A 25,866-nucleotide genomic window follows, 5' to 3' on the forward strand; every position below is an offset into this window, starting at 1 on the left:
GCTCCTTTATTAATATTGTAATGAATACTAAATGTGTTCAGTATACTTTCATTTTATTAACTATGGCTATGAACGCTAAATAAAGTAATTTAAGAGGGACCAACATTTTAATAATAATATTAAAAAAAAGCTATTGGTTTAGCGCCTGCCATTTTATCTCGTTGTGATGTCATTTCCGGTCACATGGTCACGCGCACTCATCACTGAACCAATCAGACTAGCACTGTAGAAGACTCTTACGTTCTTTTTACATTTATTTTTCTGTTGCCAAATTTGTCTTCTAGTGTTTAAATAGTGCGAAGAAGAGTGTGGAGAAAACAAAAAAACATGGTGTATCCACTTCACCGACCGTCCGAGCGCGCTGATGTGTTTCGTTGCTCGTTTGTTTAGTGTACCGGTATTGTGTTATTCATTTTTTCTTCCCTCTCTTTAATCCTTCAGTTTCAACTATGCTAATTCGCGTCTGTTTTACGGCAATTATTCCTTGTGTGTTAACAAGAATGGACACTGCAAACAAATAGCACTCGGTGTAGTGGTTCTTTACCTGGTGTGTGAATTTCCTTAAGCGTTGGTGATGAGAATATTAGCAGACAAAATGATGTTTACAGGAGGTGGTCACAATAAGAAACGAACTACAAGCACCTCAGGACACCAACAGAAGCGCTATAGCCCCTCCCAAGAGAAACATTATGATAGATGGCGCCTTAGTTACCAAGAGGTGAGTAACAACCATTCGCCATGGCATCTTCTGTTTTTTTCTCTTTTTTAGCCGGACATTCCGAAGTCACGTGTTGTATAGAGGGAAGGAACGACCAGGCGAAGCCCGTCTTGTCTCTCACCTCCTGTTCGTTCGCTGTGTGTCAGCGTGGCTAAAAATACAAATCGCTGCAAGAAACTTCACAGTGCACTCGAAATAGATGAAATTAATATTTAACCTCGAAAACATCAGCAGAAGAAGAGGTTCCAAGCATGTGCAGAGCAAAAGAAATCATCACTCAGTCTGTTTATATGACCCGACGACTGTCGGGCATTTGTGAGGACCATTTTATTGCTACGAGGAAAGGAAATGTGTAGAGTTCTATTAGTGTTCGAACATTCCGACTTGAGTTCGTTAGGTTTTCTCTAGAGGCGGGACTAGAAAGAATCGAATTCAGACGTGTGAGATAGGATTAACGAATGCTATTTTTGTAGTCAGAAAGAGATGGAGGCAGGTAGTGTGTGTAATAGAGGAGGATTCGAGTACCGGTAGTGCATTTAAATGTTTATTCAATTATTCTTGCATTAGTTATGAAATAAATTTATTTTAAGACCTACTATTTAGGCTTTTCTTCGTTTTCACATTTTGATTTATAAGCTATGATCCCAGAGGTTAGATCGATGCATTCTTTTGAATTTAGTATTCCAGTCGCTTTACAAAGTTGGAAATTAGACCTACCGGGTGTAATTGATATTCGGTATTGAATCTTTTAAAATAATTAATGCATGTATTTAAATTATTTTCCCCCCTGTTATGTTTATTCATGCGATGAATGATCTTTCTCGAAAAGTTACTCTTGACAAACTAGCACCCTTAATTTCCGCGACTATTCGTGTTCATTTGCTGTGCTTGTAATTTCCTAATAAAACCTTAGGAAAAGGAATTACATTACGCAGTTTTGTGGCACGCTGATTAACGTATGACATTACCGTAAAGTGCAGAGTGAAGAATATGAATTGGTGTGCATATTTTGGCGATGATTCGCTGGGCGTCTTCTCATGAATGACTTCAAGAACGGTCCACAAAATAATGAATGAAACTCACATCAATGGCCCCATCTCTTTTAAGTTTGGCTGACAGTCTTGCATACTCTATGTACAAAGGCATGTGTGTGTGTGTGTGTATTCCGATCAGTGTGGGGTATTGACTTACTGCTTATTAACAATTACAATATGTCAATCAGATACAAAAGGTATAATTATTGTTTGGATAAAATCACCATATTCAAGTTCCTCAAGGATATAAGTTTAGTCATAGTAATCTAGTTAATCGAAATTAACATTGTTCGAAATATTATTGTCTTCTTTTACTTTCATTCTTATCATTGGGCGATTTGTTTAGCAATGAAATGAACAGGGATTTTTTCGAGTATCTCGATTTTCTAGCTTTAGTTTACTCTTTTTTTTCCAATGTTCATGTGAATTATTATTACACTTTCAGTGTAAACTTCTGAAGTAATATAAACTCACAGTCGGTACCTGTGAAGTACATTTGATATTCATTCCACGCGGTTTGGCTCACGTAGCTATCAGCTTGCATTCGGGAGAGAGTAGGTTCAAACCCCACTGTCGGCAGCCCTGTAGATGGTTTTCCGTGGTTTCGCATTTTCACATCAGACAAATGCTGGGGCTGTACCTTAACTAAGGCCACGGCCGCTTCCTTCCCCCTCCTATCCCTTTCCTCTTCCATCCTCGAAATTAAGACCTGTCTGTGTTAGTGCGACGTAAAGCAAATTGTAAACATAAATATTTATTTATTTATTTATTTATTTATTCATTCTACATTTTGGAATTATGAAAGATGGGCGAGATAGAGAGTTATAACGTGAAAAATTAAAGCTATTCTGTCGCCTTAAACTACTGTAGGAATTGAACAAATACTGTATATATCTAAAGAGCTGATCCATCTATGTTTAGATGTTTTGCGACCACTTGCTTTAGACCTGTGACTTACATACTAACATGTTCGTAGTGCTACCGAGCGAGTGGCTGTGCGGTTTGTGTCACGTAGCTGTGGAGCTGGCATCGGGGATATAGTGGATTCAAACCCCACTTTCCTCTCCCATCATCGCTATTAGAGCTGTCTATGCCGGTGCGACGTAAAAAAGGTAGAACAGTTCCTAATGCTAATTGAAAGTTAATTTTACCTCAAGCTGTTAAGGATAACGCATACTCGTAACTCAATTCGAGTAACCCCTCCCCATGGCCCAACAGCCCCGAAGGAGCATGGCTTACCAAGCGACCGCTGCTCAGCCCGAAGGCCTGCAGATTTAGAGGTGTTGTGTGGTCAGCACGACGAATCCTCTCGGCCGTTATTCTTGGCTTTCTAGACCGCGGCCGCCATCTCACTGTCGGATAGCTCCTCAATTGTAATCACGTAGGCTGAGTGGATCTCGAACCAGCCCTCAGATATAGGTAAAAATCCCTGACCTGGTCGGGAATCGAGTCTGGGGCCTCCAGGCACGCTACTCCTGCACCGCGGGGCCGGCTACTAAATTCGAGTAGCTTATAGAATATGCATTACTATCCCATTTTAACCAACTTCGCGAAAGTTGTGTGTTCGTATATTGTCATGAAGTCGCATTATCAATGTTTAACTTAACTGTCTGCGAATTGACTCAAGCTTTGTTCTAAAATGTTTCTGTTTTCAGACACATCTAACCGTTCACATCATACTTAATGGGAAATTGCATTCGTGGTTGAATACGTTTACCTTGTATCGCACATTACGAAATACGAATCTCCGAATATGGAAACAATTATCTAGGCCATATAAATTAAATTGTAATGTTGTCTGTATAGTTAAAATGTATGCCATATATTTAGTTTTCATTTCGTGTTGGGTATAGGCCTACAAACGTTGAAAGTGGATTCAGTTCATTGTTTGTTTGCTTCCTTGTTTCTTTCTTTCTTTCTTACATCTCGGGAAAACGGCATAACATGATTTCTAGAAGCTCAGTATTTAAGTTCAGGTATAGCAATATTGTGTTATAGGCTATATATTATTTGATTAGTGTAAAGTGGCATTTCAGTATTAAGGGATTAACATTGAAAATGTAAAATTTTCCGTTAATTGTGTGGAAAAACTGCACGTCATAAAAAGTAGTGCAAAATATAACTTAAGATCGAAACCGTCTTTCAACCTATTAGGTCATGTTACGTACATTTAGTACGTATTGAAGAGATGTTAAGTACAGAGCAAAACGGAGATGATATTATTATTATTATTATTATTATTATTATTATTATTATTATTATTATTATTATTATTATTATTATTATTATTATCCTATTATTATTCTATTATTATTACAAATTTATAGACTTCCAAATATCTCTGCAAATAATAGTTCTATCTATGTACATGACGAACATTAAAAAAAACCCAGCAATTTCCAGTCGTTTATGTCTCATACGTCTTTTATCGCACGAGTTAAGATAGGCCTAATTAAGATTTTCATTCATTTAGATTGTTTTTGCTTAGTCCGTCAGTGGCGAGCATCCCCGATGTGTTCAGTCGTCATGGTAGCGAACTAATTGGCGACGATAGTTCCTGTTGTCGTAAATACATTTATAAGGCACAAATCCGTATGGCCATTAGCCCCTGTGAAGATGCTCACTGAAATATTAAAAACGTGATGAATAAAAGAAAAGTAAATTTTGAAAGGGGGCATTGAAAACCTAGGTCTCGAATGGCCTGTTATCGTCGAGCAGAAAGAAATCAAAATGTGCGTACAATGTCATAACTTATCAACAAGACACTGATTTTATTTTGTTGTTAGTTGGGTTGTTGTACCAAATACAGTAGAGACAATACGCGACACTTCCGGATTTAGCCTTGTTAAAATGGGAGAAAAGACGCAAGTGGCGCTCCTAGTGGCTTGACCTGAAAATTCGCACTAATTTCAAATATGAATGGAAATGTATATACGGAAACAGATAAATAAATCACGTCTAGAAAGAAAGTGTTATTAAGATATTAACTTCAAAGCTGCTAAAGCAATTCTGGATAAATGAATGAAGAATTATTTAACAGGTTATTATTAAAGACTGAAATTAGACATATAATCAAGATGTGAAATGGACTGCTGTGAAAGGGCTTGATCTTTAATTTATGCATTACATTTTTAGCTTTAGAATTCCTGCCTGAACGTTCACGGCTAGATTTTTCTTTTTTCTTATTTAAAAGCATTGTATCATCATATTAAAACACTTGTCAACAAAAATATCGGCACATTCCTTACACACATGATTCTATGAATTTATATTTAAGAGCTGGACAATTTTCCTTTTAACTTGAAGCCTAATAACAGAAAGAAAATCTATATATTTAGCCTCAAAAACATTCAAACTTTCTCCATGAGCAATACTTGCCATAATGCCATTACATTAGTGTAAAGCAAATTTGCATCATCATATTGTTTCAACAAAATATGTACGTTTCTTAAATCACCCATATTTTCTTCAGTGCTTGACAACGCATTACGGCATTCCAAATGGGGTAACTTGGAACACAACCAGCCACACTCATATGCATATGTATTTTCCTGAATTAAATCAAACCCACAGATCACACCTACAACAATACATCGGTTGTGCACTATACATGTATTTTAAGCCAGTTAAAATGTGGGCCGAGCATGTCAGAAGATCATGAAGTACTATAAAAATCTCTTTGTCACTGGAAGAATATATATGCAAACACAGTATTACTTACATTTTCTTATCACTAGGGAAACGGAAGAAAGACAGCGCATTCTTCTCTACTTCATAGTTACTGCAGCCAAACACAGCACATACCTTTCCCCTCATGTTGAGAGGAGATATCAAGGAATGACACACGCTACTATTTAATTATGTCAACTCACTGAAAACGCATAAATAACACCAAAAACTTCACACACAAATACACGAGCTCTTATGACAGAATCAGTAGTTCTCAGGTCAATCCGCTAGAGAGAGCTCTAATAGCTGTCCCTCGATATCTCGCCGAGTGTCGCGTATTGTCTCTACTGTATTTGGTTGTACGTAGTGGTGGAAAATCTTTTCAATATATCGATATATTAGTTTTTCGATACATCGTTATTAAAATATCGATGTCATTGATATATCGGCCTTCGAAATATCGATATATCACCGATATATCAGTTTAAAAAATATTGGTGCTATTATCCATTATTGTAAGTCTAGTTTTATATTTAACACAATTATTAAAGTATTCAAGATGTAATAAGTCTGGACACAGATCAGAAAACAAGCTTAAAATAATGACCGAGTAACATGACTTTTTCACAACATAACACATTATAAAAACATTTACTGCCGAAAGATGTTATGATACATAGAAAAGCAGTATATGCAAGGTGTCTAGTAACGAGCTAATAACATACACCGAAAAATTATATGAAAAAACTGCACACGTATAATTTGTGTACGAAGTTCATCTAATAATTATCACAGCTCTATAAAATAATAAAAACATTTCCTTCCCAGTTTCTTCCATTTGTTCGTAAAAAAAAAAAAAAACCATGAGATCGTGGGTCTATTTCCAATACCTCTTAGGTAAGCCATTTAGAAAAAGCAGCTTGGATAACAGTTTGCCACCTAATCGGTTTCTCTTTTCCGTAATGGTTGTTACCGGCCTTTGAAAACAGTCTTTCTGCTGAGACAGAGGTCGCTACGATGCTCAAGTATTGTCTAGCTAACTTGTAAAGCTTAGAACAAACTGGTTTCGGGTCTTCCCACAATTCGAGCGGATTCGCTCTGTGATTTACTGCTACAGGCGTTGACAAGTAGACTTATCTCTGACTGTAACTCCATACGAGGTATGCACGGTGAATGAGTTATGATCACTGTAAGTTGTTTACCGAAGTGAATTGAGAAATGAAAACTCAAATTTCGTAACTACAGTATGCAAATATTGAAGGGACCTGAAAAAGAATCAAATCGTAGCCAAAAGTATTAAATTAGACAGAAATCTTGATATATTGGACACAAAATATCGATATCGACAATATATCGGACCTCAAAATATCGATGTCAATATATCGGCATTTCCCTCTCAAAATATCTATATTTCCGATATATCGTTATTCGTTTGCCATTTCTAGTTGTACTGTACATTCTATTATGCTGCCACTTATCTCCACTAGATGACATTACTGCTGCAATTACAAACACTGGCTCGTCAAGAACGGGTACACAACAACTACTCATTACTATTTTAATGACCATATGGAAAACTTTGTTCGTATTTTTCATTTAATTTGGGATGAATGATCAGAGTAATCCCATTAGGTGAATCGGATACCTTTATTAGTTGACATTTAAGTCGTCTTGATCCAGAAATTCCTGCAGAGCCAGGTGTCATTTTTTCACCTCAGCAGTTCTTGTACAATCTCGTTATGGATCTGATGAAGTTTATACTTGAAGAATGCACTTATTTTTATGTGGACACATTTCTTAACTGTCCATGTTCTTAGGCACTAGGGTAAACATGATTATTTTCACAGGTATTTTTTTCCTGGATTGTGAATAATATATGCATTTTTTAATATCATTTCATGCAAACGTTATCCGATTAATGTTGTTCACTCACTCTAAAGCAAAATGCCAAGGCAGTTAGATTCTAATTTTTGCAGAAACTCTCAGAACTGTATTTAGGAATGGCGAACGGGAAGATCGCAATGCCAGTGTCATTGACAATTCTATCATTGTGTAAGAGTAGTATAATTGGATGGTTCTGCCGCCACCACCCCCACCGGCTCCCAGAGGCCTCCTCCACCACCACCACCACCACAGCCAGAGGCATCCCAGAGGCCTCCTCCACCACCACCACCACAGCCAGAGGCCTCCCAGAGGCCTCCTCCACCACCACCACAGCCAGAGGCCTTCCCAGAGGCCCGCTCCACCACCAGCGGGAAATTTGAATTGGTAAACAAAGCCACGTGCTTTTTGACAGCTATCATCGACAACAACGCATCGCTAACCTCAGTACTGCCATCTTGACGGGCCTAAACCTCAGTAGTACCAACTTAACCTAACTAGCGCGAGATTTGAATGGGTAAACAAATCCACGCGTTTTTTGACAGCCACGTGCTTTTTGACAGACAACAACGTATCGCGAACCTCAGTGCAGCCATCTTGACGGACCTAAACCTCAGTGCTACCAACTTAACCTCACTAGCGCGAGATTTGATTCGGTAAACAAAGCCACGTGCAGCTGTCATCCGCCATCTTTAATCCAGAGAGCACCGTGCTGCCCTCTTTATCGCAGTAGCTGCAAATTCGTCACCTGTCATCGGCAATGCAGCCATCTTGGCGAGCCTAAACATTAGTGCTACCAACTTAACCTCACTAGCGCCACGTTTGAATCGGTAAACAAATCTACGTGCTTTTTTGACAGCTGTCATCCGCCATCTTTAATCTATAGAACACAGTGCTGCCCTCTTTAGCTACTTACCTTTGAAATGTGGTGGCGGATAATTTGAAAAATGCTTTTTGACAGCAGCTATCTTTGAGCACCGTGCTGCCCTCTTTAGCTAGATACCTTTGAAATGTGGTGACAGACAATTCCACGTGACAGCAGCCATCTTTGAGCACAGTGCTGCCCTCTTTGTGGTGGCGGGAAATTCCACATGCTTTTGTTTGGAAACAAACTCACGTGCTATTTTCTGACAGCTGTCACCCGCCATCTTGCATCACAAACCTCAGTGCTGCACTCTTTAGCTAGATACCTTTGAATTGTGGTGGCGGCAATTTGAAAAATTCTATGTGCTCTTGTTCGGAAACAAAGCCACGTGCTTTTTTTCTGACAGCTGTCATCCGCCATCTTTAATCAATAGAACACTGTCCTGCTATCATGCGGGCAATTTCGTCAGCTGTCATCCGCCATCCTTAATCCACGGAGCACCGTGCTGCCCTCTGTAGTAGCGGGCAATTTGAAAAGTTCTGCTAGCTGTCATCCGCCATCTTTAATCAAGAGAGCACCGTTTAGCTAGATACCTTTGAAATGTGGTGGCGGCAAATTCGAAGTGCTTTACAAACTCACGTGCTTTTGTCATCCGCCATCTTTAATCCACAGAGCACCGTGCTGCCCTCTGTAGTAGCGGGCAATTTGAAAAGTTCTGTCAGCTATCAACCGCCGTCTTTAATCAAGAGAGCACCGTGCTGCCATCTTTAGCTAGATACCTTTGAAATGTGGTGGCGGCAAATTGAAAAATTCCACGTGCTCTTGTTTGGTAAACAAACTCACGTGCTTTTTGTCAGCTGTCATCTTACATCGCAAACCTCAGTGCTACACTCTTTAGGTACATACCTTTGAAATATGGTGGCGGATAATTTAAAAAGAAAAATTCTACAGCAGCCATCTCTCGACGCTAATTGCACAAGATAGTGGCTATACATGACTCCTTAAAGGTGCTTATGCAAGATGACCACTATACATAGGTTCTTATGAGACCCTTGGGATGCTTGCGCAAGATGGCAGGTATACAAGGCTCCTTATGAGACGCCCTAGGGATGCTTGCGCAAGATGGCGGATGCTCTTATGAGGCGGCTTAAGGGTCCTTGCACAAGATGGCTAGAGACGCCCTAAGGATGCTTGCACAAGATGGCGGACACAAGATGGCGGCTATACACGACTCCTTACGAGACGCCTTAAGGGTGCTTGCGCATGATGGCTGCTGCTCTTATGAAGAAAGCTAGCTTAGAGGCTAACGTGTCGTGCTAGTTCGATTCGTTAAATTTGGGGCTTAAATGCAAAATGTTAAATATCTCGAAAACGGTGCATCGTAGAGCAAAATGGACAAAATTAATCTGCCCAATACCTAGGTTCGCAGTATGAGGAACATGATAGCATAAGAAAAACATAGTCTAATGATGGGATCAACGGTTCGGTTCCTACTTAGGCCTTTTATCATTTGCTCTGTTTTAGCTTGTATTGAAGCGAGTCTTCGTAACATGATCAGGTCTAGCTATGGTAGAGAGTATAACGTACCGTGCTTGTTCGATTCATTAAATTTGGGGCTTAAATGCAAAATGTTCAATATCTCGAAAACGGTACATCGTAGAGCAAAACGGACAAAATTTTTCCGCCTAATACCCAGGTTCGCAGTATCAGGAACAAGAAAACATAGTCTAATGATGAGATCAACGGTTCGATTCCTACTTAAACCCTTTGGCATTGGCAGCTATCTAATTCTACAAGATGGTGGCTGCTCTTATGAGACACAAGATGGCTTGAGACGTCCTAGGGATGCTTATGCAAGATGGCGGACACAAAATAGTGACTATACATAGCTCCTTATGAGACAGCCTAGGGGTGCTCGCACAAGATGGTGGCTAGTCTTACGAAGAAAGCTAGCTTAGGGGCTACTGCGCAAGATAACGGCTGCTGTTATGCATGTGGTGGAGGGCAATTTGAAATTCTATGTGCAAAATCAACAGAGCACCCTGCTGCCCTCTTTAGCTGAAATGTGGTGGCGGATAATTTGAAAAATTCTTTTGACAGCTGTCATCTTTAAACAATGGTGACTATACATAGGCTGTTAAAGCCTTATCATTCTAGTCCTCCTCCTTCTCTACCTCCTCCTCCTCCTCCTCCTCCTCCGCCTCTTATGTCAAGGCATAGTTTTATATCGAACAAGTTTAAACCTGCATCGCGAAAGGCAAGCGTATGCAGCGATAACATTATTGTGCATGTTTAGACTTGCGAAACATTAGAAGAGTAGAATCAAACGCTGTACTCGATACAACATGTGATCAGAATATTGATTGATGTGTTCAGAACACAAAATAAGTGATCAGACTAGAATCGAACACTGTACAATACATCATGTGTTTAGAACATGTCAGGGGATACCCTTGTTCTAAGAAGATCAGATTGAAACATAACAAGACTAGAATCGAACACTGTAATCGATGTTGTTAATTTCAACATATGATCAGAACATTGTTTGATGTGTTCAGAGCAAAAGTACAATTTTAATGATTTGCTTAGTGTAAAATCAAAAACTATGGAAACACACTGTGCACATATCGCGTAGCTAACTCGCTCAGTAAACGATATTGGAAAACTACAACTTCAATGATTTGCCTAGTATAAAAAAACACTGTACACATACTGCGCAGCTAACTCGCTCGGTAAACGATATAGCAAATTTACAACTTCAAATGATTTACCTTCCATCATTCGTCTTGTGTGAAAATCAGTCGAACAAATTATCGCATAAACATGTAACATGAAATATCAGTCAATCTGTTGGCATGGGTTACAAGCATGTAGCTTATGCGGGAAGTAAAATTAAACAGAACGCTAGTGCTATAAGAAATACTCTGCTTACATTTAAGTCCCTTAGCTGTTGAACAAGTTATTACATAAATATGTAACATGAAATATCGGTTCGGAAACATATTGTTTCAATCTGTTGACGTGGGTTATAAGCATGTAGCTTGTGCAGGCGAGGGCTACTATGCAAAATGCTGAGCCGAAAAAAAATAATCGTGATAGGGTATGGAATCCAGGGCTTAAGTCTTATCAGAAGGGCAAAAAAGGATGAAAGTACTCTTCCGCCTCCTTACTGCACATTCCTTGGTTAAAGGGCTAATGGGCAAAAGGGCTAATGGGCTTAAGGGCTAATAGGCAAAAGGGCTAAAGGGCTAAAGGAGCAACAACCTCATCGATCGCTATCAGCAAGAACGCTTGTACTTTGTTAAGTGTAGAAAATTAATCTTTATTTGTAAATGGTTTCATGTTCAGAACAAGGAATGGAACCTAGGGGTTACGTCTTACCTAATAAAACCCCCGAGGTGCGATGAGTTACGTTTTTTCGAACTAGTGTTTGGAACACTGAACTTTTCAAGATGATAGCAGAGAGTTTAGCAATGTTCTGTTGTTGGATTATAAATTCCGCGCTACAACATGCATAAGGTGGCAGCCTTGAGGTTTACCGCCGTAGAGATGACAAGAGTGAGGTTAGCAATGTTCCGTTGTTGGATTTTAAATTCCGCGCTATAACATTCATAAGGTGGCAGCCTTGAGGTTTACCGCCGTAAAGATGGCAGCAGTGAGGTTAACGACGGTCTATTGTCCTTCAAAGTGAGGTTAGGGTTCGTCAAGAAGACAGCTGTCAAAAAAGCACGGGAGGCCTCTGGCTGTGGTGGTGGTGGAGGAGGCCTCTGGGAGCCGGTGGGGGTGGTGGCGGCAGAACCATCCAATTATACTACTTGTAAGTGATTATTACATGCTTGTAAGATATGTTAGTTTATTCAGGAAATAATGACCAAGATTCGCTCAGTTATGTATAGAAAAGAAATTGTTTATTGTTCAAAGTTGATAACACTAATATCCTTACGTTCACATCGCAATAAATGAAACAACATGCTGATAATATAAGTTAATTCAAGAGTAAGTCTGGTCTCTTACAGTGACTACAAAATATGTAGTGAATTTTAGTTGTGCTGTGTCTTTAAAGTGGCAATGTGTACTGCAGGTTATCACAGATGATCGGATAGAGAAGTAGCCTAGTGGCTACATCCCCGACATTTGCCTGATATTAAAATGGAATACCACGGAGAACTACCTTCGGTGCTGCCGATGGTGGTGTTCAAATCCACTATAACTTACAAGGACATAGAGCTGCGCCGCCCCGGCACGAAGGCACAGTTTGCTTTTAGTTAACTACAGCATAAGAAAGTAATTATAATCATAGTGATAGGCTTACGCCATAATCAACACGCTCTGTGTAGTAGCTGTTGCTCAAAGTCAACATTTTAGCACTAATATCCCATAAATTGGCAGTACATTACACTAAGCAGACCCTACACGATCAATAAAACTGTCAGTACCGAAAAATATTGACAGTAATACTGATCGCGTGTGGACTGGAATGATGGAATGAAGGCCAGTACTGAAGCAGATCCGGATTTCCTGATCTGCGAGCGTCAGTACTGTAGAGTGGTGGGGATACTGACAGTTATACTGACCGTGTGAGGGCGCTTGTCATTATTTCTGTCAGTATCAACGGAGCAGCGGTGGACGACAAATGCGTTTCTCACCAAGGCCAAGTAGAGGTTGTTGTGGAACCGTGAAGTAGGCCTATTGCAAAAGTTTATCGAGCTATAAGAAACGCTGCTAGAATAAACGTACGGTACTTAACACAATACTTTACATGTTTCCACATCTGCTGTACTGATGGAAACTGGTGACATTATAGCGGAAAACTTTAAATCTTCAAAATTTATACCAGTTGTAAGATACCTCACTGTCACCGCTAATCTCTCTGCCACCGATAAACAGCACCGCATGTTTGTATTTTGCCTTATTACCAAATGCTCTACCAATCTTCAAAATTTATACCAGTTGTAAGATACCTCACCGTCACCGCTAATCTCTCTGCCACCGATAAACAGCACCGCATGTTTGTATTTTACCTTATTACAAAAGGCTCTAACATTCGTAGTAATTTCGCAAAAGTACCCTCACGCATTCGGAGATAGTTCTGATAATCTTCTGCTTCGGTATATTGTGTTTCCCTCAACACTTCATATGAGAATACTCTTCTCTTTTCCTAAGCCAATCTTTAACCCATCGTTTACGTTTAAAACTGCGTTTCGTGCAGTACTAATATGATAGCTACAAAATGCCCGTCTTTTACGATCTATTTTGATAGAATACCGCAATTGCATGTTATAAATCTCATTCCGTAGTGACGGTTATTGACTTTATTTGTAAAGTGAGAATGCCGCAATGGTAAGCTAGTGCACTGGTACTGACCAAAATATTGACAGTAATAATGATCGTGTAAGGTCGCTACAATATTGATGCGTACTGTCAGTATTATTGACTCAGTATTACTGATCAGTATTACTGACCATGTAGGGTCTGCTTAACGCGTCAAATTGGTTCCCTAGTTTGGTTCGTCCTTTATATACGAAGAATAATGTAACGCTATTATGTCCCCCTATGGGTGGGGGCGGTAGAATAACACCCACGGTATCCCTGCCTGTCGTAAGACGCGACTAAAAGGGGGACCCAGGGCTCTTAACTTCGGAACGTAGGTAGACGACCATGGGGCTCGTAGCTGAGTCCTGGCATTGCTTCCACTTACTTGCGCTAGGCACCTCACTTTCATTTATACTATCTGACCTACCGTGGTCAACTCTTGTTCTTTTCCAACCACGAAGGTATTAGAGCATTCGAGGCCAAGGGAATCTTTCATTTTCACGCCCTTCGTGGCCCTCGCCATTTTATGGCCGATGCCTTCATTTTTCTAAGTGCCCAATCCCTTCCATATTTTCACTCTGATTAGTGTTAAGGTGCCTACGTGTACCTCTTAAAACAATAATCACCACCACCACTACTACTGTTCTTCTCATGACTGCCGTTGTTGATATCATTCAAGTTTTACCAATAAACTAAATAATCACTTCCAATATAGTCGGCTCCATGTCTAAATGGTTAGCTTTCTGGCCTTTGGCCACAGGAGTCCCGGGTTCGATTCCTGACAGGGTCGGGAATTTTAACCATAATTGGTTAATTCCGCTGGCACGGGGGCTGGGTGTAAGTGTCGTCTTCATCATCATTTCATCCTCATCACGACGCGCAGGTTGCCTACGGGAGTCAGATCAAAAGACGTGCATCTGGCGAGCCGAACTTGTCCTCGGACACTCCCGGCACTAAAAGCCGTACGCCATTTCATTTTACTTCCAATATATTTTCGAAGCGTTATTTATTGGTGACTACAGAAAATTGTAGAGGACTATACTCGGACTTTGTACTCGTATCACTGATTTCAATACGCTCGTGTAATATTTGCGAGATATAAATGATTCATCATTTCCATTACACGATTCGTATAGGTGATACATTGGATAGTCACATGCTTATCTTTGCTTCATATTTTGATTGTTTGATGGTTACCCGTAAGTAACTGTACAACATATTTGCTGGTGCTGCTAAAGGTTGATATAATGTATTTCACTTAGCTTATGGAATGCAAATTGTTCCATCAAGCCTACCATAAGACTTAAATGCTAATTCATAGGGATATTTCAAAACTATCCGCAGGTGACAATAAGAGGGCGTAATTGAAGTTTACTAGTATAGGGACCTAGTGAACCAACTACTGCCGAATTCAGTCCATTTCGTTTCGGTTCAGTTTACAGCATATAAGATCATTTTCTGTTCTATGGCTGGTTCGAAAGAGAAAAGGTGAAGGTAAACAAAAACACAGATGAAGTATTATTGATATCGTTGAGGACTGAAATCAAGTCTCTTGACTTTAGCTGTCTCATCTTTATTAGGCTACTCTGTTATTATACTTGAGTCGAAAACGTACAAATTTACCGTTAATGCACAAGTCAGTTCGAAGTACACCAAACATAACATGTTGGATAATATTACACATGCCCACTATTTTGCAATGTCCGACCCGTTGGCTGAACGGTCAGCGTACTGGCCTTAGGTTGAGAGGGTCCCGGGTTCGATTCCCGGCCGGGTCGGGGATGTTAAACTTAATTGGTTAATTCCAATGGCCCGCGGGATGGGTGTGTGTGTTGTCTTCATCACCATTTCATCCCCATCACGACGCGCAGGTCGCCTACAGGAGTCAAATAGAAAGACCTGCACCCGGCGAGCCGAACCCGTCCTGGGATATCCCGCCACTAAAAGCCATACGACATTTCATTTACTATTTTGCAATGTCCAATGCACTCGGTGTTGCTTGTAGGAGATCATCCTTTGTGCAAGTTGTTGGGCACAGAGGGCACTGAAGTATGTGGCTCGTGGTTTGTTCTTGTCCACATTCACATCTTGTACCACTTGTGCTAAACCCCCAATTTCTTCAAGTTATCCCTGGATCAGTGGCGACTCGTGCTGAGTTATGTTGGTGGTTATGCTCTGTGACGCCCAGTCCATTGCAGTAAGTGTAATTGACAAATCTAAATTCGTACTGCATACGGGGAGTGCTAACTTAGTTCGTGTACATGCGTCCTCCAGTCCCGCAGAAACACCTTACTCCCTGTCCTATCATGTCCTATCACATTTGAAGTTCCCAAAAATGTACAGAAAAAATACAAGTAATACACCTCAATTTGTAAGACCCCGATTTCGAGGGAAATCGACGATATAAATAACTGACTTGCACAAAATACAACAATTGAAAAGTTACAAAAAAGCCTTTCCTCCGCTTATCGAAAAAATGATCTAGTATGGACACACACTATTTACAGAGGTTCCGAGACTTGCGTACATCATTAGGAGCTGGCTTTCTCAATGGAGGGGTAACATAATATATCTGATGGTATTAACGTTCCTGTTTTGATTTTCATGACTACGTAACTCCGAAGAATTCACTACCATTACGAAAAAAACATATTCATGATTACTTGCAGGCCTAAAAACTCGCTCATTCGCTTCGTACGAGAGAAAATATTTTTGGTCGTTGGATATAATTTTGCTGAAGTCCTGGCCATTTACACAAAAGGTAGAGTAATATGCGTACCCCCAATCTTAAAGTACGTTGTTTGAAGACTTAACATGAACAGTAAATTGATTTTGAATCACTTAATCGCAACTGAACACCGTCCTCTTTTATCACGCATTTCTCCTTTATTTAAGCTTTTTGGGGTTTCTTTCTACTGAGCAGAAGCATCACTACTATACTGTAGTATCCTGAGAATGTTGACATGTAAGAATTTCAAACCATATCAATATTCACACAGTTTTAAAAATTCTCTTTTTACATTCATGACTACAGCGGAGGGAGCTTTTGGACAAACAGCTGAGATTTCAACATGCTCTGTTCGCTGAAGTGATTTTCTCGCAGACGGTGGCACTGGTGCTACCTCTAGTGTGTTAAAACTAACTCTTTGGTCTCAGGGATGCAGTTCTTCCAATACACGCGAATAGGCCAGCGGTGCTGCAAGGCGTGCAGTTCATTAAGTTGGGTGACTCTTATTCACCTATCGGAGACACCTGTAGTTAAGTGTGCTCTCGTGCTTTCAACCTTATATTCTGTCGTTCACAGACCCTAACAAGGTTGCCAGATCGCCAGTATCTGAATGGGTATCGATCTTTGGCTCGATAACAACACTCAGTATGAAGGAAGGGATCGCTAATCGCTGTATATTATATCTTTCACTTTGGCGGTTCTGCAACTCTGCAGATCGTATTATGAAGCCACGCCTGCCATGGATCTCCCCACTCCTGATCGTAGCCTGATCAGGGACTTCCACACTAGCCAGCTTTCATTATGTCCAGGTGATAACTACTCAGCTGCTGGCATCCCTCCGCGGAGGTGAGGGATCCTCTTTTTCCACAGCCCCAGCCTGACCTTCTCTAGTGAAACAGTAAGCACCTCAGATGTCCTCAGGAAGCTCTTCCGGGATCTCAGTCGTTGCTGAAGAGGGCTATATCCATGCAGCGGGTGGGCGCTCTTCTGTTCCACTTCAAGCCTCTCCCTCTTGGCAGCTACTTCTCTACGTACATAGGGGGGCGCTATTCCAGCCAGATAATAGAAATCTGTTGGAGTAGGCTTTAGGCAACCTGTAATCAACCTACAGGTTTCATCGAGAGCCGTATCTACCTCTCTGAGATGAGGTGAACTGTACTAGAGTAGGGAAGCATATTCAGCAACATAAGAAAACACGGTGCCATTGCTGAAGTTCGGATTGGTTGAGGATGAGAACCCCATTGTGTTCCTAACAATTTGCGAATAAGATTGTGTCGTGTGGAGATTTTCATCTTATTACTCTTACAATGGGTTTTGGACGTAAAAGCTCTATCCAGGGTCACTCCCAGATATTTTGGAGTGTGACAGTGCTGCAAATGGATATCTCACCATTCTAGATGTAAGTCACGATGAGCTTCCCTATATCTCAAATAAAAGGCACATACTTGTTTCCTGGAAAGATTGGGTCTGATATGGTACTGGTTGTAGTACCTTGACGGATTACTAAGGGTAGTTGTCAAATTTCTCTCCACGGATTCGAAGCAAGAGCCTTGTGCACTAAGGGCTAAATCATCTGCATATAAGAAGCTTCTTGTGAGGTCAACGGCTGGTCGTTGGCATAGGTGTTGAAGAGAGCTGGAGTCAAGGCGCTCCCCTGAGGTAGGAAATTTTTCTGTGCTCTGACCTAGGAAGTCAACAAAATCCTGCGGTTTTGAAGGATAGTGCTGGTAAGTCTACTTAGATGGAAGTCATTGATTAGATTGAACAACCTGACATGAAGTAACCGGTGATTGGCAGTGTCTTACGCTGCTGTTAGATCCACAAAGATCACCCCTGTCACCTGGTGAGTTTCATAACAATCCAGTATGAACTGAGTGAGATTCAAAATTTGGCCTGTGCAGCTTTTCTTAGGCCGAAATCTTGCTTGCTCGATTATGAGTAGGGGATCAATTACAGGCATTATTATATTTAGAATCGTACGGTCAACCCGTTTATAGAGGTGGCTTGGAAGACTAAAGGGCCTGTTGTTCTTGGGATGGTTTGCTTCCTAGTCATGCTATCATTGGCGCTAGCTCATGCAAGTATTGACAAGCTGAAAGATTCATTCTCTTATTGGTGGACCAAAATTCTTAATTTGCTCCATCCGGATGTCGTCTAAACCGGCTGCTTTCCCAGTGTTTCTTTCCTTGGTAGCCTAGTTTAGTTCTTTTAACTTGAATGGGATAGTAAGTTCGCTCTTCTAGTCCTGAAACTCATGATGGGTTTTAGGTACTTTGTGACTAACTTTCCCATTCATGAGCAGTTCGTGAGCTGTCTGGTGTACAGTGATGTTGCAATGTGCAGTGGATCTGGTTGGGTTGTTATTGAGACGCTTGAGTAGTCACCACGTTTTGTAGCTGTTTCTAGTTACATCAAGTTATTTTATAGTTTTAACCTAGCAATTGTCAGCGGTTTGACGAGTTTCTTCCCAGCTGCTAATGTTGCCTCACCAAGTAGATCTTATTCAGATAGCGTCTTATACTCTGTAAACTGAGTAGCAAGCTCTGAAGTAAGACCAGGGATATATGATGTACGACAACCGCGAGGTATGGCCCTTCTGGAGCATCTCTTCACAGCCTCAACAAATGAAAGCATCGTACTATCCAGGTGTGGGTTCTATGGTGGAAACTACAGCATCCATCATGTCTGTAAACTCTGGCCAGTTGTCTTTTCTGAAACTGAACTTTCTTCGAAACGGAACACTCTGTGGCCTAACTGCTGTGAATATTTCGCACATGATAGGCCTGTGTTGCGTATTTGGAATGGGGTTACAGACTGTTTTTATGCACTGTTTATTGTTGTGTACCTTAACGCATGCGGTTTGTCCATTGGTTCTCCTGTATAATGAACGAGTGTAAAGAGAACCGCAGTGATCACTGACAAATTTATGGAAAACAAATAATTACATTTCTAAAGAAAGGAGAAGTTGGCTACTGGCGTTAAAATACGTACATAGATGTGAATAGCGATTATAGAGTAGAATATTAAATCTTCAAGTGTGATATTTTGATAATTATGACAGTGTTTACATAGTACATTTCTAAATAGGTAGAGATCGACTATCCTTCTTTTAAACCTCTTTCGGCGTATTTATCTTCTTCTAGATCTCCATTTACTTCTTTCATCTTCTACATTCGAGTTCATTCCTTAGTAAGTCTCTCCCCACTCGCTACCATCGAACCCCATCTGGGTGGAGACATAGAATCCACGATACTCCCAGCCTCTCGAAGGAGGAGATTGAAAGGGATAACTTCCCAGGGAATTTCAATTAGGTAGTATGGGTTGGCGACCACAGGTGCCTGAGCTGTGTTCAGAATTGTTTCCAGTTATTTGCATCGGTCCCCTTCCTTGCAACTTTCCTATATGACCTCCATTGGCTAACTCTTGTTCTCTTCCGACCGTGACGGTATTTGGTTTGGGAGGCCTAGGGAGTCTTTCATTTTCACACCCTTGATGGTTCTTCACTTCTTTTGCCGATACTTTCTTTCTTGGGAGGGAATAATCACGCCGTTTTCCTTTTTAATTAGTAATTATCGCATGCCGTTTAGCGCCGGGAGTGTCTGAGGACATTTTCGGCTCGTCTGTTGCAGGTATTTCTATTTGATTACCATGGGGGACCTGCACATCTGGATGATGTTGTTGTTGTTGTAGTGGTGATGGTGGTGGTGGTGGGATGATGATACTGAGGAAGGGAGAGGGTGAAACGCGGTGTCGGCACGTAACCTACTCCTGTCGAATAACACTATCACCATCAACAGCATCGTATACAAAATGTGAACCACCACATCTCCTGCCCTGCTGGCCAACATTCTGGTGGTGAAATGTTTTCGACCAACGGGACTCGAACCGGCTAACCACAGGGTTAGATCATATAGACTTGACCCCATAACGATCATGGCCACCAGGCGGGTCCTTTTGATTAGTGTTAAGAAATTATGACTATTAAGTTGTACTTGCCCCTAGGGTAATCACTGAATGAGTTGGCCATGTGGTTAATGGCGCGCAGCTGTGAATTTGCATTCGGGAGATAGTGGGTTCGAATCTCAATTTCTGCAGCCCTGAAGATGGTGTTCGGTGGTTTCCCGTTTTCACACCTTGAAGTTGCTGGGTTTATACCTTAACTAAGGCCATGACAGCTTTTTTCTCATTCCTAGCCCCTTCCGATCTCATCGTCTCCGTAAGACCTAACTGTGTCGGCGCGATGTAAAACATATTGTAAAAAGAGAAGGTAATAATCCCCACTTCGCTGCACAATCCTTCATCCAACATGTTCATTCTTATATTGACGTTTATAATTTGATAGTTACCTCCTTTTCAAACCAACAATCAATCAATCAATCAATCAATCAATCAATCAATCAATCAATCAATCAATCAATCAATCAATCAATCAATCAATCAATCAATCAATCAATCAATCAATCAATCAATCAATCAATCAATCAATCAATCAATCAATCAATCAATCAATCAATCAATCAATCAATCAATCAATCAATCAATCAATCAATCAATCAATCAATCAATCAATCAATCAATCAATCAATCAATCAATCAATCAATCAATCAATCAATCCTGATCTGCATTTAGGGCAGTCGCCCAGGTGGCAGGTTCCCTATCTGTTGGTTTCCTAGCCGTTTCTTAAATGATTGCAAAGAAATTAGAAATGTATTGAACATCTCCCTTGGTAAGTTATTCCAATCCCTAACTCCCCTTCCTATAAACGAATATTTGGCCCAATTTGTCCTCTTGAATTCCAACTTTATCTTCATATTGTGATCTTTCCTACTTTTAAAGACACCACTCAAAGTTATTCGTCTACTGATGTCCTCCCACGCCATATCTCCACTGACAGCTCTGAACGTACCATTTAGTTGAGCAACTCGTCTCCTTTCTACCAAGTCTTTCCAGCCCAAACTTTGCAACCTTTTTCTAACGCTACTCTTTTGTCGGAAATCGCCCAGAACAAATCGAGCTGCTTTTATTTGGATGTTTTCCAGTTCTTGAATGAAGTAATCCTGGTGAGGGTCCTATACACTAGAACCATACTGTAGTTGGGGTCTTACCAGAGACTTATATGCCCTCTCCTTTACATCCTTACTACAACCCCTAAATACGCTCATAACCATGTGCAGAGATCTGTACCCTTTATTTACAATCATATTTACGTGATTACCCCAATGAAGATCTTTCCTTATATTAATACCTAGGCATTTACGTTCGTTCGTATACTGTTTACCCTCCATGGTCGGTTTTTCCCTAGGTCTCAGCGAGGGATCCCACCTCTACCGTCTCAAGGGCAGTGTCCTGGAGATTCAGACTTTGGGTCGGGATACAACTGGGGAGAATGACCAGTACCTCGCCCAGGCGGCCTCATCTGCTATGCTGAACAGGGGCCTTGTGGAGGGATGAGAAGATTGGGTGGGCCAGGCAATGAAGAGGGAAGGAAGCGGCCGTGGCCTTAAGTTAGGCAATATTCCGGCATTTGCCTGGAGGAGAAGTGGGAAACCACTGAAAACCACTTCCAGGATGGCTGAGATGGGAATCGAACCCACCTCTACTCAATTGACCTTCCGAGGCAGAGTGGACCCCGTTGCAGCCCTCGTGGCAGAGCCGGGAATCGAACCCGGACCTCCGGGAGTGGCAGCTAATCACGCTAACCACTACACCATACTACACTACACCATCCCATCAACGCAGTAATTAAAACTGAGAGGACTTTTCCTATTTGTGAAACTCACAACCTGACTTTTAACCCCGTTTATCATCATACCATTGCCTACTGTCCATCTCACAACATTATCGACGTCATTTTGCAGTTGCTCACAATATTGTAACTTATTTATTACTCTGTACAGAATAAAATCATCTGCAAAAAGCCTTAACTCTGATTTCACTTCTTTATTAATTCATCCTCATTAAGGCCATTATTATATACAGCGTGTTTCAGCCACCGCTTCCAATGTAGTTTTATGCGGCCCACAATATTCATTCCGTTATGAAAACGTCTGCCTTGCTGGTATGCTCAGACAACACAACCGGATATCTTGGTATTTGCCGTCTCACCTTGATAGGACGCCGTCATGTTATACTCGTATTAAACACTGGGAGACATGCGTATGCCTTCTGGATCATATGAACCTGACACGCCGGCGAAACACTAAATTGATATTGTTATCGCAGTAAACCTAATACTTGCTATAAGCTGCCCAGTGTGCTGTTCGGAACCGTAATGTAGTTGGTAAAGGCGTGGCGGAGTAGGACTGCATGTCAGGTGGGAGGTTCGAGTCCGGGGCGATGATTATGAACTTTTGAAATATTTAAGGAATATTGAATTTTCACGACCGCATTGTAATCGAAACAGACTTTCAACCTATTAGGTCATGTTACGTACATTTGGTACGTGTCAAAGAGGTGTCAAGTACAGAACAAAAATGGCCAACCAGACACCAGTGGGATCCGAACCCACAACCTTCCGATTTCGCGTCGGTTGCTCTACCAATTGAGCTATGGTTGTGGGTTCGGATCCCACTGGTGTCTGGTTGGCCATTTTTGTTCTGTACTTAACATCTCTTCAACATGTACTAAATGTACGTAACACGACCTAATAGGTTGAAAGTCTGTTTCAATTTTGAAATATTTGTTTAATATGTACCGCACGCAGTGTAAGTTCAATACCCGATTTCATACAAATTGTGTGTGAATGAATGTGTTCGTGGCCCTAAGAAGGGCCAATTAGTTACCAGGCAGAACACATACAGACCGGAAATAATAGGAACACAACTGCCCTGACAATGTTTTATCGCAGCAAATGCTCGATTAGATGACCGTTTTGGTTTATGCACATTCGGGCCCGGTGTCCAATAGATCGTCTTGCACGCTGAAGCATTCCAGGTGTAATTGCTCGGCAGGCGTCCGTGATGAGTTTCTGGAGCTGGTTAGGGTTTTCCAGCGCTTGAGTGTAAAGGACGTTCTTCAAATGTCCTCACAAGAAGAAGTCTAACGGCGTTAAATCCGGTGATCTAGTGGGCCAAGAAATAGGGCCTCCTCGTCCTATCCATTTCCCTGGCAGTTCCTCGTTCAGATGGTTACGAACGGGCAAAGTCGAATGTGGTGGAGCTCCATCCTGTTGCAACCACATCGTCATACGATCGTGCAGGGTCATATCCTTCAGCAGCAGTGGGAGTTCCTGTCGCAGAAAATGCAGGTAGCGTGGGCCTGTCCAATGGCCCTCAAAGAAATAAGGTTCAATCAGGCGATCCCCCAAGATTCCAAACCGAAACTTTACTCCCCATCGTACTTGATGGACCGCCTGTCACACCCAGTGAGGATTGTCCGGACTCCAATAGTGCATGTTGTGGCGATTGACGTTCCCATTATTGTAGAAGCCGGATTCGTCCGAGAACAAAATATGCGATACGAATGCTGCATCATTGTCCAACCTGCCTAATAGCCACCGTCAGAACTCTATTCGAGCTTCGAAATCCCGCTCATGGAGCGCTTGGTGTAGCTCAAGGTGGTACGGGTGAAATTTATGTTCATGCAGTATTCTCCAGACGAACGGCTGGCTGGTGTTCACCTGTCGTGCAATCGCCCTTGTACTGATGTGTGGATTATTACGAGCTGCTTCCATAACGGCCTCTTCTGTTTCACCCTACGCAATGGGCCTATCGCGGATTCGTGGCTGGTTGGAAATCACGCCTGTTATCCTTAGGCGTCTTTCAACACGGCGGAATATCGTAACAGTCGGGTGTCGCCTGTCGGGATACCGTTTCTGGTACAGACGTAGTGCCTCGCACGCGTTTTTTCTTGCTTCCTCATAAATAAGGAGCATGTCAACGTACTCCTCTATGGAAAACATGCCGAATGACAGCAGAGATTACAGTACATTCAGGCCCTAACCAGCGAAGTATGAGCAGGGCACAATATGAATAACAGCGCCATTCTACTGTTTGAATGTAGCAAACGTGGGCCTGTGTTTACGTATTCAAACATACCGATGCAAGATTATTTGAACGATGCATGATTCGAACCGCCGCTGGCACATTTCGATTGTTAGGCGAACGCCTAACCACATCCGCTACGCTACACTGCAGGAAACATGCTGGTAGTACGACGAGAGCAGAGTACATACGCCACCCGGTTCGGTGCGACATTAATTACTGCACTGTTAACTAGTTTAATGCATTGATTCCTCTCTTCGTTACACCCGGTCACGAGGCACGACACATTTACATAGCTGCATGGTAAAAGGACGTTGCTACATGATTTCAAGGCGTCATGTTTTGCGAACGGGTGACATAACATTTCGCTAGGGTTCAGATTCGTGTACAAAATGTGCTCACTGAACATTAGTACCGTACAGCACGCCTGCAGGGTAATAGCACCCCTATAACCAAGTGCACGTTAGTTGGGCTGCAGCAAACGATATTGGAAGGGGCTGCTGAATTACACTGTATATCACCTGACTGCATTTCCCGGAGTTTAATATTATCGTCCTTTAACGCCTTCAGCTGGGCCTCGCGTAAAATCTCAAACAAATTGTTTATATTTTGTAACGCATGAAACATGTTCCTAAGTTCATTATTATTTCTACGATCGTGTTGTGGAACTTTTTTTTTCAGCCGACCAATCCCAGCTTTCATCTTCACAATCTTCGTCGACTATCTACTTCTTTTTCCGTTTTCGCACCTCTTTGAACTGAGGATCCAAAGTGAGTCTTTCCGCTATGGCCTTAGCTTCCGATATCATATCAGTTACATTTGTAGTGTTCGTTCGATTATCCTGAAACTCCTCGATAAGTTGGTTGATGTAGTTAACAGATCTGTCAATGGTGGTATCTCCTTTTTGCGAAATTTTGTTTACAGTATCAATTCGTGTTAGCTGCTTGAGCCAAAAACAAGAAGCTGTAATAAATTCAAAAGTACTGACATTTTTCAAAAGGTCTGTACGTTCTGTTTTCATCTCAATGGTGGATGTCGTACCAGATACAAGCTCATTTAAAGCGTTGATCATCTCATCTCTTTGAGATGTTTGTACACAACTGTTACAGCTCCTCTCTTAGTTGACCATCTAGTAGAAGGCAGTAGATTCAGATATAACGACACGTACTTCAGCATAATATCCCATCTGTTCTTAGACAATACAAAGAATGAACAGAGACAGTTTAATATTCCAAAATGTGTTTCTGCCTGGCGCGACGCACTTGAAGCGTTTACTCCAACCAAATTTAATGAATGTGCAGCGCACGGTACGAAGTATGCTAAGTTATTTTCTTCATGTGAATGAAATTGAAAACCTTTGCACTTTACAGCCATGTTAGCACCGTTGTCGTAAGATTGGCCACGGCAATTTTTAAACTCCAACCCAACACTTTCGATATTCTGCAATGTTAATTCTTGTACTAATCGTTAAAAAGTCAATGAAATTTTCACGAATCTTTACACCACATTCATTGAATTTTTACATATCTGATAATTTGCGACATCTGCTCATAATGTCTTACATCAAGGGTGCAGTCGAATATAATAGACAAGTATTTTCTTTCTTTAATATCGCTCACTATTTTGTCCATTATTTATTTTGGATCCAATTACTTAAAAAAATCATCTTGGATGC

At 41.3% G+C, this 25,866-nt stretch overlaps 1 protein-coding gene across 1 annotated transcript in view; it reads left to right on the top strand.

The window, feature by feature from the left end:
- Positions 1-345: 345 nt before the first annotated feature.
- Positions 346-25,866, top strand: part of LOC136858363 (putative protein kinase C delta type homolog) — a 394,811-nt gene continuing 369,290 nt past the window's right edge. The window contains exon 1 of the mRNA XM_068225429.1: positions 346-718. Coding sequence (XP_068081530.1) covers positions 575-718 — 144 coding nt within the window. The 5' untranslated portion in view covers positions 346-574. The remainder of the gene's footprint in view (positions 719-25,866) is intronic.

Source organism: Anabrus simplex, chromosome 1, assembly GCF_040414725.1.
Source record: "Anabrus simplex isolate iqAnaSimp1 chromosome 1, ASM4041472v1, whole genome shotgun sequence".
Lineage (NCBI taxonomy): Eukaryota > Metazoa > Arthropoda > Insecta > Orthoptera > Tettigoniidae > Anabrus > Anabrus simplex.